At 42.4% G+C, this 17,211-nt stretch overlaps 1 protein-coding gene across 3 annotated transcripts in view; it reads left to right on the plus strand.

Moving 5' to 3' along the window:
* Positions 1–17,211, plus strand: part of LOC132826805 (receptor expression-enhancing protein 1-like) — an 85,762-nt gene that overhangs the window by 45,793 nt on the left and 22,758 nt on the right. For all 3 annotated transcript variants that reach the window (XM_060843151.1, XM_060843231.1, XM_060843081.1), the window contains exons 4-5: positions 276–396; positions 5,913–6,026. In XM_060843151.1, the coding sequence (XP_060699134.1) occupies positions 276–396; positions 5,913–6,026 (235 nt within the window). The remainder of the gene's footprint in view (positions 1–275; positions 397–5,912; positions 6,027–17,211) is intronic.

A 17,211-nucleotide genomic window follows, 5' to 3' on the forward strand; every position in this document is an offset into this window, starting at 1 on the left:
AGCATCAGTACCCACTTTCGCCTAATTGATTGCTACCTGTTAATTCTGCCAATGGGGATGTTTACTTTCCCCTGTCTCTTGACAACATGAAGCCCCCTCAGGGTTAAAACATACCCTTGAGAGTGTATAGATGTGAGATTGGGTTAAGATAGCAAGTATTTAACTTTGCCTGAGGATCATCTGTTTACTTCTTTCTGTTTTGTGTTGCCTGTGTAAGCTGGTCTGGTTGTATGTGGACTGTACATCACAAGATGCTCCTCTGTTTGTCCCCACAGGTTTCCATTTTATTATGAACTTAAAATTGCTTTTGTTATTTGGCTGCTCTCGCCTTACACAAAAGGTTCCAGTGTTCTCTACAGGAAGTTTGTACATCCAACTCTCTCTTCCAAAGAGCAGGTGAGAAAAGTTACAACACACTTGGTTAATGAAGTTGTTCAGCTTGACCTCTAATCCCTGCCTTTCTCTGAAAATTTCTATTAGATTCAGAGGAACAGGCTTGGCCATTCAGCCCCATGAATCTGTTATGTTTGTTAATTAGAGCTTACTGCTGAAAATGTGTTCCTGGAAAAGCGCAGCAGGTCAGGCAGCATCCAAGGAACAGGAAATTCGACTTTTCGGGCATAAGCCCTTCATCAGGAAATTCGACGTTTATGCCCGAAATGTCGAATTTCCTGTTCCTTGGATGCTGCCTGACCTGCTGCGTTTTTCCAGCAACACATTTTCAGGTCTGATACTCCAGCATCTGTAGACCTCACTTTCTCCTCCAATTAGAGCTTAGTCCCAGTCTTGGATCCATAACCCTTTATACCCTCATCTACTAACACCTATTTATCACAGTTTTGAAATAGTCAGATGACCTGGGATCAACAGGGTTTTTTTTCATGTTTAAGATCCCACATTCTGGAATTCCACAGCATAGGAAATAGCACTCTCCATCCACTCAGTCAATTCCTTTCAAAAACATAAACACCTCAAATACATCCCCTGAGAGCAAGCAATGTCCCTTGGGTCCAGGAACAAAAATCTGAGATTGCATACTTCTTTCTCGTTGCTGATGTAGATGTAAGACAACAAGTGTAATTTCATTTCAAATCCAGATAATTGTGCCAGGAGTAACAGAGTGTATTACTGCAGTGTCTCCTTCATATTTATGAGACTGACATTGAGTTGTTCTATGTTCCCTCGTCTGTTTTGGCTGACAACAATCACAGACTGCAGAGTTTTTAATTTTCCATTTGTGTATTGGGTATCTGTATTGATGTTGGTTTGTGAAGATCTGGTATAGACTGGCCCAGGCTGATCATCCTGCATTGGGTCTTTCGCAAAGTGTGGTTTGTGACTTATTCTCAACTCCATTCAGCTTTCTAAACTTCATCAGGGTCCTAAAGGGCTTGCACCAGTTATAAACACACAGAAACATAGCAAATAGGTACAGGAGTAGACCATTCAGACTGTTAAGCTTGCACCAATATTCAATATGATCATAGCTGATCATGCTATATCAATATCCCACTCCTGCTTTCTGTCCGTTCTCCTTTAGCCCCAAGGGTCATGTCCAGCTCCCTCTGGCCACAGCAGCTTCCTGTGGGAGAGAATTCCACAGGTTCACAACTCTCTGAGTGAAGACATTCTTCCTCATCTCAGTCCTGAATAGCTTACACCTTATTCTTAGATTGTGACTCCAAATTCTGGACTTCCCCAACTTGGGAAATATTCTTCCCATATCTAGCCCGAGGCAGGGTTCCAAAACTTCACAACTCTCTGACAGAAACAAATTTCTCCTCATCTCTGTCCTAATTTTAAAACTATGCCCCCAGTTCTGTACTCTTTTCATGTCCATTTTGTCAAAACCATTTAGGGTCTCATACGATTCAGTGAAATCACCCATCACTCTGCTAAACTCTAGTGAAAACTAGTCTAGCCAGTCTAATTTTTCATTATGCGACAACCCAGTATTTCCAGGCATCAATTTAGTAAATCTTCTCTGAACCACTTCTGACACATGATATCCATCCTTACATAAGGAGACCAATCCCACACAAAGTATTCAAGAGGCGTTGGTCTGAATGCGGGAGTTGTTCATTTTTCACAACTCACTGCATAAGTCAGCCAGAATTAACGTTATTTTGCTTAAATACTCTGTGTTTATTCATGTAAATTCCTACTTCACATTCAAACATGGATTGGTCAGACATGATGAATCAAACTATTACAAGCTGGAGACAGCCTTTCCATTGCCTACTTCCACAGATCTCCTGTATTAGAGAGCTGCTGACCAATCAGATTCACTCACAACTCCAGGATTGGTGGTGACAGCTGGGACTACAAGCCACAGGATGACAAAGAGTTTAGGGTCTTGCAGTGAAAAAGGGAAGAAAGACACAGCATGTTGGCTGAGGTGGGGGAGGTGATGAGAACATGTGGGGCTGGGCTTTGAAGACCAATTGGTCTTGAAGATCCGTTCGAAAGAGTGAAACTATGGGGCTTAGACCTTGGAGAGAGAGCCTGTTTTCAAACAACACCCCCCACCCCACCGACAGCCCACTCTGAGTAACCTTGCAACCAATTCTGGGAGGATCGTGAGGTGGCCTGGAAAATTTTGCCTTTAATATTCTTTTACTGCTGGGTATCCCAAAACACTCTAATGATCAAAGTATCACAAAATAGTGCAGCACAAAACAAGGCCATTCAGCCCGCTCTTTGCAAGAACAGCTCTCCTACCCCTTGTCTTTCCCCCTTATTTTTGTTGTCGATAATTGTCCAATTTTCTTTACCAGAGTTTCCAGTTAATCAGCCTTTTTTTTAGGGCACTGTCACGCAATGAATTCCAATGCATTCCCTAATGACCTGCTGCCTAAAATGGTTTTGCCTCACTACTTCCAGCTTCCTTTGCCAATTTCCTTGAATTGGTGACCTGTGATTCCACTAACAGCAGTGGGTCAGCATGATGGCTTAGCGTTTCGCACTGCTGCCTCATAGTGCTGGGGACCTGGGTTTGATTCCACCCTCAGGTTAGAGTTTACGCATACACCCCATGCCAGAATGGGGTTTGTGCTGGGCCCTTGTGGTGTAGTAGCTGTGCTCCTACTCTTGGGCCAGGATCTCTCGGTTCAAGCCCTGTCTGTTCTGGAGGCATATTGTAACATACCTGAGCAGGTCAATTAAAATAATTCCACTGACAGGAGCAGGTTCTCCTTGCAGACTTTACTTGGAAAGAAAGGGGGGCAGGTTCTATTGTCTTTATCAATTTGATAAATGTTTGGAAATTCCACTTTAACATAGGATTCATTAGGCCTTTCCTATGAATTCAAACATAAGTAACGGCATGCCTGACCGGAATGTTGCAGTGTCTGTCCAGACTTAAATCACATATAGAAACTAGGCTTTAAGCACAACTCAGTAATATCATAAACATATAGAACAGAACAGCGCTCTTTTTCCATTCTCTGTTCAGTAAACCATGAACACAAGGTGAAAATACTGAAGGAGCCATTTGCTTTTAGCCTTAAATGTATGTGGCAATATTGTGAAGCATAATAACTGCTGTTGTTCCTGAACAGGATAAGGAACTCAAAACATAACTCCAAGTTGAACAGAATCCCAAGATTTTACTAAACTCAAGTCTGGACATATTTAGTGTCTAGAAAAAAGATCCTGACCAATTTATCAGAGGACTGAATGCTGGTAAACATCAGGCATGTCCCAGAAACAGAAAGAGAAATATTGAATCCTGTGTTGATCTGGTTAATCTTGCTGCTTCTTTTAGAGGTTACCTGCACTCAGTCTGACAAATTATTCTTGTAAAGATTCAAGCCTATTCAGTATCTATTCACAGAACACTGGCTCAAGGCCAGCTAGGCAAGGTTAAACGATGTCATACATATTCCAGCTATCGCTTCAACCTGTTGACAGTAGCTGAAAGTTAAACAGCGATATGTTTACTGGCCTTAGGCTGCCAAATCTAAAATTAGTGTGGAGAAGCATTACCGCACGATTGTAAGAATGTCTGTTGAGAACAGTCAGTAGAAAACTATCAAATAAACAAGTCAACTGTTTCTACAAAAGAGTCAAATTTTCACCCAGTGCAAATACTATAGCTGGCCTGGAATTATAACCATTTCTATTTCTACCAGACCTCTGTCAAACATACAGGTCCACATTAAAGTCTTTAGACCATGTGATTTGGGCGATGGCATCCAATATACAATAACATGTTCCTGTTGTAAACGCCTTGTGACTGAACTGAGTGTTAGTGTAGTATATGTTGCCTAGTAGCTGAACTCCGTTTGCTTTGCTTGATGATAAAGTAGGGACACTGGTTTCTTGAGAACCAACATGGATATAATGAGCCGAATGGACTGCCTCTGTCCTTGTAAATGTCTCTGCGATGCACCACAGTGAACATCCTCACATTTCTGAATAAAAGTGAAATACTGCAGATGGTGGAAATCTGAAACAAGCACAGAGAGTGCTGAAGAAGCTCAGCAGGTCTGGCAGCATCTGTGGAGAGAGAAACTGGGTTTGGGTTTCGAATCCAGCTCACCTTCAGAGTAGTTCTAAAGATGAATCCTACTAGACTGGAAACATTTGCTCTGTTTTTCTCTCTCAACGTGCTGCCAGACGTGCTGAGTTGCTCCGGCACTGTCTGTGTTTGTTATCTTCAAATTTCCATAGGATGAGATTTAGGGCTGGAACCTCCATGGGTGTTATCCACCATAATTGTAGGTTATCCCTGTTACTTCAGGGTTTCTCTGGCTGTTCCACTGAAGAGGAACGGGTGCATTCCTTTGGAAAATAATGAACTGTGATTTTCCATTCGCTGAATCATTTAATCAGTGCTTGATTCTTCAGGTGGATCAGAACTGAATTATGCATATGGGGAGATGATGGTCTAGTGGGCTATTAATCCAGAGACCCAGGTAATGTTCTGAGAACCCAGTTTCGAAACCTGCCATGGCAGATGATGGAATTTTAATGCAATTTAAAAAAGCAAGAATTAAGAGTCTGATGATGATTCCATTGTTGATTGTTGGAAAGATCCATCTGGTTCACCAATGTCCTTTAAGGAAGGAAACTGCTGTCCTTACCTGGTCTGGACTACATGTGACTCCAGACCCATAGAACCCTGAGACCCTGGTTCAATTCCCGACTCAGGCGACTGACTGTGTAGAGTTTGCACATTCTCCCCGTGTCTGCGTGGGTTTCCTCCGGGTGCTCTGGTTTCCTCCCACAGTCCAAAGATGTGCAGGCTAGGTGAATTGGCCATGCTAAATTGCCCGTAGTGTTAGGTAAAGGGGTAAATGTAGGGATACGGGTCTGGGTGGGTTGCGCTTCGGCGGGTCAGTGTGGACTTGTTGGGCCGAAGGGCCTGTTTCCACACTGTAAGTAATCTAATCTAATCTAGAAATGAGATTGATTCTTTACTGCCTCTGGGCAACTAGGGATGGGCAATAAATGCTGGCCTAGACAGTGATGCCCTTATCCAATGAATGAATAAATAAAAAAGGAAGAATTCAATGTCAGTTGTTTCAGAGAAAGTGGGATCAGGGTCTAGAATCTTAATGTAGTGCAGTGAGGAATTTGCAGCCCTGAGTGTTCATAGGCGAGCAGGTTTGGTTCTCAACTCTGTCGGTTTGCGAATTGGATAATACCTCAAATGAATTGATGAGTGGCCTCCCAGGGTGGCAAAATGAACGAATTAACTGTCCTGCAACTTCATGCAGAGTTGATGCAGCAGCAAGTCTTGGTCAAAAACTGGTAGGCTGGTCCAAAATGCCTAAACTGTATCTACCCGTTTTTCAGTGGGACGGGAGATAAACAGGGTTGCTTAACATTCCATCAGCATGAGTAAACTATTTCAAAGATTGCCACCTGACGTTCCAGTCAGTAATGTTTCCTTCTCTTCATCACAGGAGATTGATGACTATTTGAGCCAAGCCAAGGATCGAAGCTATGAAGCTGTGGTGCAGTTTGGTAGGCGTGGACTGAATGTGGCAGCAACTGCTGCTGTCACAGCTGCTGCCAAGGTAACAACCACAGGGCAATTAACTGATATCCTTGGGCTGTAACTCACTTGTATTCAATTGATGGTTGGCACAATAGAGAGAGGCTGGATATTGGCATTAATGCATAATGGTTAGTTCTAGATGTCCAGGACACTGCTCTTCCCTGTTTCACTTACATCAAAATCAATGAAAATAAGAAGGGTTAAACAATAGGAAAGCTGAACCAATTTTGCTAATGCTACACAATCACCCGAAGTCAACACTTCAACAGAATTAATGTGCCCTCAAACAGAGATGTTGCTGAAGGTTATAGAGATAGACAAAGGTCTTGAACAATCAAAACGTGTACGTTATTCAATGTATGTTAAAAAGGGAGTTTGGGTTGGCAGTAGTTTGCTCAGGAATTTGGATCAGATTAGTAGGAACAGTGTAGGCACATTAATGGTACATTGAAGAGAATGGGCTTGATGAGTTTAGTGGCCTTTCTCATTCCACAGTTCTCATATTCCTGTTGTTAAACTTGAGATGGTGCAGAAAAGATTCACAAGGATATTGCCAGGACTGGAGGGTTTGAGTTATAGGGAGAGGTTGAATAGGTTAGGATTTTTTTCTCCCTGGAGTGTTGGAGACTAAGAGGTGACCTTATAGAAGGTTATAAAATCATGAGGGGCTTGGATTGGGTAAATAGACAAAGTCTTTCCTCCAAGGTAGGGGAGTCCTTAACTAGAGGGCATTGGTTTAAGGTGAGAGGGGAAAGATTTGGAAAGGATCTGAGGGGTAACTTTTCAAGAGAGGGTGGTGTATGTATGGAGTAAGCTGCCAGAGGAATTAGCGGAGGCTGGTACAATTAGAATATTTAAAAGGTATCTGGACGGGTATTTGAGTAGGAACTGTTTGGAGGGATATGGACCAAATGCAGAGACGGTGGTCGGAGGGAGAAGTGGTCAGAGGGTGAGGTGGTCAGAGTGTGAGATGTGACCACTCTCTCACTCTCTGATCACCTCACCCTCTGAACGCCTCACCTTCTGACCACTTCACCCTCAGACTACCTTATTCCTTGGCCATCTCATTCTCTGACCATCTCGCCTTCTGACCACTTCACTCTCCAACCACCTCACTCTCTGCGTTTGGCTCATATTCCCTCCAAGGCACAGCAGTTCAGGCAGCATCCAAGGAGCAGCGAAAACAGCGATACTGCCTGAACTGCTGTGCTCTTCCAGCACCACTAATCCAGAATCTGGTTTCCAGCATCTGCAGTCATTGTTTTTACCTCATATTCCCTCCAAACCTTTCCTATTCAAATACCTGTCCAGATACCTTTTAAATGGGGCTAGTTCAGATTGGGATGTCTGGTCAGCGCAGACAAGTTCAACTGAAAAGTATCTTTCTGTGCTGTATAACTCTATGACTCTAATAACACAAGAGTGAAAGTTGAACTTTCCAATTACCGTTGAACACCAGCCTCATTCCATCAGGCCTTATTCATGGTTTGTATTCGTAAACTTGCTTAAGATACCAATACCTGAAGAGAAAAGCATTAAACTCCAATTACTCCAATTGAGCTCCAAAGTGGAAGCTCAGATCTTTGGATTGGATTGTTGTATGACTGACGGGCATGTCACGACACTGTGGATGTGCTGACACATTGCACTACTTGGGCATTTAAACTTCCGTTGGGCAATTCCCCAGATCTACCCACAAATGTCTCCAACTCTTGAGTTAGAATAGTACACCTGGGATAGTTCTGATGTACCTATCAAGATAATTCCCTAGGAAATGTTAGTGATATTAAAAATGTTTTAATTTCAGGGTAACTACATAACTGGTTTCCCAAATCAGTCTCACTGGCCACCTGTCTATTGCCCCTAACCTGATCTGATTACCTTACAATCAACCAATTATTCCCTGACCTGACCCAAATACCCCTCCACTGACTACCTAACTGCCCCACCAGACCTGATACAACATGACTCTCCGACCACCTTACTCTCTGAGCTCCTTACTCTCTGGCCACCTTACTCTCGGACCACCTCACCCTCCGAATAGCTCATCCTCTGACCACCTCACCTTCCGACCACCTCACTCACTGACCATCTCACCCACCGAACACCTCACCCTCAGAACACTTCACTCTCTGACCATCTCACCCTCCGACCACCCCACCTTCCAACCACCTCACTCACTGACCACCTCACCCACTGACCACCTCACCTTCCGACCAGCCCTCCCTCCACACGCTTCACTTTCTGACCATCTATAAACCTACCCATCCTGCTCCCCCCATTCACTCAGCCATCCATTCACTCATTCAATAACAATCAAATTGCACCTTTAAATTTACCATTTACCAACTAGCTGCATCAATAAAGGTGCATTGTCTTCTGTTGACTCTGTGATTGGAGCTCTCTGAGAGATGAAATGCTCTGTATTTCTGTTAAAGGTGTTTTTTTTTGAAGAAATATGGAACTGTGTCAGATCAAGGGAATTTTCACGCGCACAGCAACCTGGAGATAGCTTCCTCTCCCCACAAGATCTCCCCACCCATGTGTCACCATCTCAATATTCAGGTTAAGTGAGGTGAATGATCTCATCCTTGAGCCTGGAAAGTAATTAGGAAGCTATGGAAATCAAAGACTGCAACTTAACTCTGTACAGTCAATAAGAGGTTGGCATTATAGATTTCTTTGAAAAGATCCTGTGCTGAAAACCCGTGTTTTTGTTCAGAGACCATTTCAAGCTAACTAATATACCAACATCTGTGCAGCCCTGGGTATGCCACCATGTTCCAATATTAACTTCAGCAGGAGATCCAGGAAATGGTGCAAATGATAAAAAAAGAACTGGAGGGATTCTGCAGTTAAAACAGAGGACCTGGTAAAAGCCATGCTGAATTTTCGGCCCACTACTTCAGGCAATAACATGCTGTAATCCACAACTACTCGAATTTTCTGATGAGACCCATCTTTTTCAGATGGTTGGATTATGATTTCAGGAGTCCATTTAATCACTATGTATCATAATGTTAAATGTGATGAAGTGTGTCACGAGGGATTCAGGTTATAAGAGTAAATGACCGTCAGTTAGTCATTGGAAAGGTTAGAACTGATGCCGTTGGAAGTGACACATTTAAAAGGTGACTTAATGGATGTCTTCAGTGTGATGACAGGTCAAAATCACTGACAAAAGATCAAGAGGAGAGATATAGAGAATTTTTATTTTGTTCAAAGCTGTTGGGATCTTGAACATTCTATCTGAATTTCATCCTGTAAATTATTCTAAAAGAGATTTGGACAGGTAGTGAGCATGAGGAACCTACAAGGTGTTTTTGGGTCTATAGCACAGAAAAAGGCTCTTCAGCCCTTTGAGTCTGTGTTGGTCAAAAACAAGCAACCTAACTATTCTAAATCAAAACCAGAAATTGCTAGGAAAACTCAGCAGATCTGGCAGCATCTGAGGAGAGAAAGCGGAGTTAACATTTTGGGTCCAGCAACCCTTCTTCAGAACTGATTGTTGCTAGGAAAAGGCTGGTATATATGCAGAAAATGGGATAGAGTGGAGGGGCGAGATGGAGGTGAAGTTCTGAGAGAGAGAAAAAAACAACAGTTGAACAGACAAAGGAACGGGTAAAGGTCAGTCTGGGAGAATCAATAGCCGGGGAGCGTTAGTGGCTGACAATGGGTCGTTTGTGGTAGCAGACCATATGATGACAGGGTGTGGGACATGGAGGTTAGGCTGAGGTCATGGGAGAAGGTGCTCAGGCCCTAAAATTATTGAACTTGAAACTGAGTCCCAAAGGCTTCAGAATCCCCAAGCGGAAAATGCAATTGTTTTACCTAACTATTCTAATCCTATTTGCATCACTTGGCCCGTAGCCTTGTATGCCTTGCCATTGCAGTGTACGTCCAAATACTTCTTCAATGTCATGAGGGTTTCTGCCTTTACAGTCCTTTTCTGCAGTGAGATCTAGATTCCCACCACTCTCTGGTATTACAGACAAACAATTGAGGATATGGGACTAGGTGTGGCTAGTTTGCCGAATAGTCAGCAGAGCCAAACATAGTGAAAGTTCTCCTTCAGCACTGCATGTTCTCATGACTCTATGATTCTCTTAAAGACTGTGTCAGCTTTCACCGGATTTCCATAACTGCTTTTTCTGCATTAGGTATCTCACCTTCTCAACTTAATCCTTTATGTGGAGCTAACAGAGAAGAAGGTAATGCAGATTGCACAAATATTAACCCCCACACTAAGAATTCACTTTGATTTAGACTCCTTGCATTTTAATACTTGCCTAATGCCATTAATATAAAGGTGGATGTGACCCTAATTTGGGCTCTTGTAAAGAAAGAAACACAGTGTATTTTAGTTTACAGGAAACCAGCATTGAGGCCATGAAAATGCTTTAGCATCGGCTGATTATTGGGGATAGGCACTACCATGAATGAAGAGGAAGAAGTCAACCGGGGCTACCATTACTCCAATAAACTTATTACTTTGGAGTGACTTTAATTACAGGTGCAACTAAAGTGCACAAAGGGTTAAGAAAAATATGTCATTGTTAACTTTCCAGATCAATGACCTTTTATGATGAATTTGGATTTTCCTGATCCCCTACAACAGTATTCTACTTTGCGAGGGAAGTGATGGAGCTGAAAGTGGGGAAACATTTGCTCGGTTTATGACGAGTGGGGGGGAAGGTTGATCAGCTGCAGATCTTGTTAAACTGTCTAGAAATTGGAACCCAGCAGAATAAGCAATACGTTTTTAATTGCACCCGAACGTCTTATAATCTAATCTGACCAAAAACGGTGAGGTTTGCTTATATGCTTGAGTGTTGGTGTATATTAACTGGACAGTAACCTGAGTCTCAGATCTTTCAAAATGACTGCTTGAAATGTACTGACCAAACTGCGTGTGTGTTTTGGATTGTTGCATGTGCCATTCTGTTTTGTTGAGAGAGCACTAGTGATAACACACACACAAACATCAAATCCCTGTTTTGGTGTAGTGGTTCAGTTGCTCATGAGTCACAATTACATCACTGATTCTGATACAGGGCAGAAACAAGTATTTGTTTGGTGCTGAATAAAACTGAAAACCTTGCGAATGTGTAGCAACTTTGTCAGCGTCATACAAAGGAAGTTGGGTTCATTTTGGGCATGGTTCCAAAAGTTTTAAACTATCAGTTCCATTTAAGATGTTATTCACTTCTACAGCTTTGGGTATTAGGCTCACACTCCACACACTGCTTGGAAATAAATATATGCTTAAAAGAGCTGCATGGATTTTGTGTGATAAGCTAATATTCAGATTAGTAGGGGATGAGCCTTGGTTAGTGTCAACCATAGAATGAAATAGTGGATTAGGAGACCATTCATCCTATATGTCTCTGCTTAACATTTCTCCCTTGTTGTTTTCCCATGACCACACCCACGATTCCTTTTCTAATAAACATCTAATTTCCTTTTGAATGTTACATGAGAAATTACTGATATTCCAATCCCTGGGATAATTAGAGACAGAGCTATAGATGTGTACAGCACGGAAACTGACCCTTCGGCCCAACTCGTCCATGCCTACAAGATGCCCTAAATAAATCTAGTCATATTTTCCAGCATGTGGCCAATAACCCTCCAAACACTTCCTAATCATATACCCATCCAAATGACCTTTAAATGTTGCAATTGTACCAGCCTTCACCACTTCCTCTGGCAGCTTATCCCATACAGACACCATCCTCTGTTTGAAAAAGTTGTATCTTAGATTTGTTTTAAATCTTTTCCCACTCACCTTAAACCTATGCCATCTAGTTTTGGACTCCCTCAACCCTGGGAAAAGACCTTGTCTGTTTACCCTATCCATGCCCCTCATGATTTTATAAACCTCTATAAGGTCACCCCTCAGCCTCCGATGCTACAGGGAAAACAGCCTCTCAAACTGTCCAACCCTGGCAACATCCTTGTAAATCTTTTCTGAATTCTTTCACGTTTCACAACATTTTTCCTATAGCAGAGAGACCAGAGTTGCACACAGTACGCCAATAGTTGCCTAACCAGTGTCATGTACAGCTGCAACATGATCTCCAAACTCCTATACTCAATACACTGACTAATAAAGGCAAGTGTAATAAATGCCTGCTTCACTATCCTATCTACCTGCAATTCCACTTTCAAGGAACTATGAACCTGCACACCATGGTCTCTTTGTTCAGCAACACTCCCCAGGACCTTACCATTGGGTGTATATGTCCTGCTCTGATTTACCTTTCCAAAATGCAGCGCCTCACATTTATCTAAATGAAACTCCATCTGCCACTCCTCAGCCCATTGGCCCATCTGATCAAGATCCTGTTTTACTCTGAGGTAACCTTCTTCACTGTCCCCTACATCTCCAATTTTCATGTCATCTGCAAACTTACTAACTGTACCTCCTATGTTCACATCTAAATCATTTATATAAATGATGAAAAGCAGTGGACCCAGCACCAATCCTTGTGGCACACCACTGGTCACAGGCCTCCAGTCTGAAATGCAACCCTCACGTAGAACAGGCCCTTCGGTCCTCGATGTTGCGCCTACCTGTGAACTAATCTGAGCCCATCCCCCTACACTATCCCATCACCATCCGTGTGCTTATCAAGGATTGTTTAAATCTCCCTAATGTGGCTGAGTTAACTATCCACAATATCCCTATAATCCTTTACACCATTGACTGTCAAAAGAATTATCAACATTAACCTTAAATATACTCAAAAACTGAGCTTCACAGTCTTCTGGGATAGAGTATTCTAAAGATTCACAATCTCCTGTCTTCTATCTTCAAGCCAGCTCTATATCCAAATAGCTGGTTTCCCCTCTATTGTGAGTAAAGTAACCTCGCTAACTCGTCTACCATGAGGAACCTTGTCGAATGCCTTACTGAAGTCCATATAGATTATGTCTACCGCTCTGTCCTTATCAATCCTTTTGTTACTTTAAAAAACTCAATCAAGTTTGTGAGACATGATTTCCCACACACAAAGCCATGTTGCCTATCCCTAATCAGTCCTTGCCGTTCCAAATACATGTAAATCCTGTCCCTCAGGACTCTCTCCAACAACTTGCCCATCACCGAGGTCAGGCTCACTGGTCTATATTTCCCTGGCTTTTCCCATCCACCCTTCTTAAACAGTGGCACCATGTTTGCCAACCTCAGTTTTCTGGTACCTCAGCTATGACTATCAATCATTCAAATATCTCAGCAAGAGGCCCAGCAATCACTTCCCTAGCTTCCCACAGAGGTCTAGGGTACACCTGATCAGGTCCTGGGGATTTATTCAACTTTATCCGTTTTAAGATGGACATTTTTCAATATGTCACTTTTTATTTCCCTATGTTCTCTATCTTCCATATCTTTCTTCACAGTAAACACTGACACTACATACTTGTTTAATATCCCCCCCATTTTCTGTAGCTCCACACAAAGGCCGCCTTGCTGATCTTTGAGGGGCCCTATTCTCTCCCTAGTTATCCTTTCGTCCTTAATGTGTTTGTGGAAACCCTTTGGATTATCCTTAACTCTATTTGCCAAAGCTATCTCATATCGCCTTTTGACCCTTCTGATTTCCCTCTTAACAATACTCCTACTGCCTTTATGCTCTTCTGAGGATTAATTTGATCCATCCTGTCTATACCTGACATTTGCTTCCTTCTTTTTCTTCACCAAAATCTCAGTTTCTTTAGTCATCCAGCATTCCCTATATCTACAGTCTTTCCTTTCACCCTAACAGGAATATATTTTCTCTGGACTCCCGTTATCTCATTTTTTAAGGCTTCCCATTTTCCAGCCGTCCCTTTACCTGCAAACATCTGTCCCCAATCAGCTTTTGAAAGTTCTTGTCTAATACCATCAAAGTTCGCCTTTCTCCAATTTAGAAATTCAACTTTTAGATCTGGTCTATCCTTTTATATCACTATTTTAAAACAAATAGAATTATGGTCACTGGCCCCAAAGTGCTTCCCCACTGACACCTTAGTCACCTCCTGCCTTATTTCCCAAGAGGTGGTCAAGTTTTGCTCCTTTTCTATTAGATACATACACATACTGCATAAGAAAACTTTCTCATACAAACTTAACAAATTACTCTTCATCCAAGCTGTTAACTCTATGGCAGTCCCAGTCTATGTTTGGAAATTTAAAATCCCTTCCCATGACCACCCTAACATTCTTACAGATAACTGAGATCTCCTTACAAGTTTATTTCTCACTTTCCTGCTGACTATTGGGGGTTTATAGTAAATCCCAATAAGGTGATCATCCCTTTCTTATTTCTCAGTTCCACCCAAATAATTTCCCTGGACATATTCCCAGAAATTTGCTCCCTACTACAGCCGTAACATTATCCCTAATCAAAAACACCACTTCCCCTCCTCTCTTGCACCCCCCCCCCCTTCTATCCTTCCTGTAGCATTTGTATCCTGAAACATTAAGCTGCCAGTCCTGCCCATCTCTGAACCATGTTTCTGTAATTGCTATGATATCCCAATCCCATGTTCCCAACCATGCCCTGAATCCATCTGCCTTCCCTGTTAGGCCTCTTACATTGAAATAAATGCAGTTTAATTTATCATTCCTACCTCATTCTCTGCTTTGTTCCTGCCTGCCCAGACTATTTGATTTACTCCTTTTCCAGCTGTACCAGGCTCAAATTGATCTCTTTCCTTACTATCTCCATGGATCCCATCCTAATAACTTCCCCCCCCCACCCCCCACAATTAAACCTCTCAAGCAGCTTGTGCGAATCTCCCCACCATATTATTGCAATTCAGGTGCAATCCATCCTTCTTGTACAGGTCACTTCTATGCCAGCAGAGAATCCAATGATCCAAAAATGTGAACCCTTTTCCCCTGAACCAGCTCCTCAGCCACATATCTATCTGCTGTATCCTCCTATTCCTACCCTCACTACCTTGTGGCACTGGGAGTAACTCAGATATTACTACCCTCGATCACCTACTTTTTAAAATTCCTGCCGAACGTCCTATATGCTGTCCTCAGGGTCTTGTCCTTTTCTCTTCCTATGTCATCAGTTCCAATGTATATAATGACCTCCTACTGGTCCCCCACCCCTTTGAGAATATTCTGCACTTTATCTGAGATTTCGTTGATCCTGGCATCTAGGAGGCAACACACCATTCTGATGTCTCACTGTCAGCTGCAGAAACGTCTGTCTGTGCCTCTGAACAGAAAGTCCTTTAACACAGTCAATCGTTTTCAACCTGATGTACCCCTCATTACATTCAAGCCAATCTCAGTACCAGAGCTACATTCCCCTGAGAGTCCATCATTCCCTACATTTTCCAAAATGCCATACACTCCTACATTCCTGCCTCCCTCCCCTATCTTTCCTGGAGATAACCCATCTACCTGGCTATATCTTCAATTTATCTCCCTTTCCGTAATTACCATCCATCCATCCCCTAACTCCTGTAAATTCCTCATTGCCTCTAACTGCTGCTCCAACTGATCCATGCAATCTGATAGGATTCACAACCAAACACACTTCCTGATGACATAATCATCAGTAACATGGAAATTCTCCCTAATCCCCCACATCCAACAGGAAAGGCACATCATTCTACTAAAGACCATCTTTGCACCTTAACAGTCTACAGACTCAGAAAATAGCCCAGTCTTAATGCTCTAAAAACACTGCTCCAGGTTAACTTAGCACCGCTGTTTCATATTTTCAAAGTTTAACCAAGAGACAGATCTCAGTAAAAACATATGGTCAAAAAAGAACCCACACTACTCATTAATGTAGATATACAAAAGAAAGAGAGTTTTCACATTCTCCCTGTGTCTGCGTGGGTTTCCTCCGGGTGCTCCGGTTTCCTCCCACAATCCAAAAATGTGCAGGTTAGGTGAATTGGCCATGCTAAATTGCCCGTAGTGTTAGGTGAAGGGGTAAATGTAGGAGAATAGGTCTGGATGGGTTGCGCTTCGGCGGGTCAGTGTGGACTTGTTGGGCCGAAGGGCCTGTTTCTACACTGTAAGTAATCTAATCTAATGTACACCTCAGAAATGAGCCATTTAGCTGCTCCCCTGCTGGGAGCTCTCCTACACGGGTTTCTCCAAGGTCAGCTGTGAATTTCACTGTTTGTCTATTTTCGTTAAAATTAAATCTGATGTCCAAAGATACTTGAAACTAAACAGCAAAAGCAGCAGCTGTACAGGTTACTGCTGGGTCAGGCAGCAATGTAGATTTATGTCTCTGTTTGATTCACTTCCAAGTAGTCACTGCCTTTGTCTCCCTTCCACCTTTGTAAAGTGCCATTGTTCTGGTGTTTTTCCCCAAAGTTCCATAGCAATGTAACAACTTATAAAACAGTAATTACTGCTTTTAGATTTTGAGGAAATCAACTCCATACCTAAAATACCTCAAAAAAGAACAACTGTTACAGCCTCAATTTTTTTCCCATCCTCCATCTTGGATAACCTGGAATTCTAGTCAATCTCCTGGGAACTCTGTACAAGACCTTCACAAACTTCCTATTTGTCACAACCACATTAGTCACTTTTAAAAGAAATACATTTATTATGTTGCTACACAATGACCAGGGTAATTCCTTCCTAACATCCCTATAAATGAAAGAACATGGCATTATACGTTAAAATACACACCTTAGATATTAACTCTGCGATATGACTGGGTGAGCAGTTCATGTGTGTCACTTATGAACAAACACCTTCATCCCTTTATTTTAACCGAGTCAAAGCCACCTTTTTATAACAGCTGGTGCCAATGTACTGAGGTCTGAAAATACAAGGCATCTTATCTAAATGGAGGCACCTTTAAAAGTCTTCCCTCAGTACTTTACCAGCCTATATTCGCATTTGAATCCTGCAGGGGAATTGAATCATTTCGAACTCCAGGAAGAGAGCAGAATTCAGAATCATAGAATTGTTATGGTGCAAAAGGAGGCCATTCAGCCCATTGTGTCTACACCGGCTCTCTGAGCATAAAGATTTACATAGTGTTTAAAATAACAAGTATAGCCAAATGTACGCAGTGGGTAGCGACTCAGATGTGTTCATTCTGACAATCCCTTTCACTGCAATTTATCCTCTGACATTTCCCCGTTTTCATTGTTCACCAATGTGGATTCACAGTTCCCCTTGCCTGCAGTGATCCTCTAATCAAACCTGGGGCCCTGATCTCTTCAAG

The sequence above is a fragment of the Hemiscyllium ocellatum genome, chromosome 1 (assembly GCF_020745735.1).
Source record: "Hemiscyllium ocellatum isolate sHemOce1 chromosome 1, sHemOce1.pat.X.cur, whole genome shotgun sequence".
NCBI lineage: Eukaryota > Metazoa > Chordata > Chondrichthyes > Orectolobiformes > Hemiscylliidae > Hemiscyllium > Hemiscyllium ocellatum.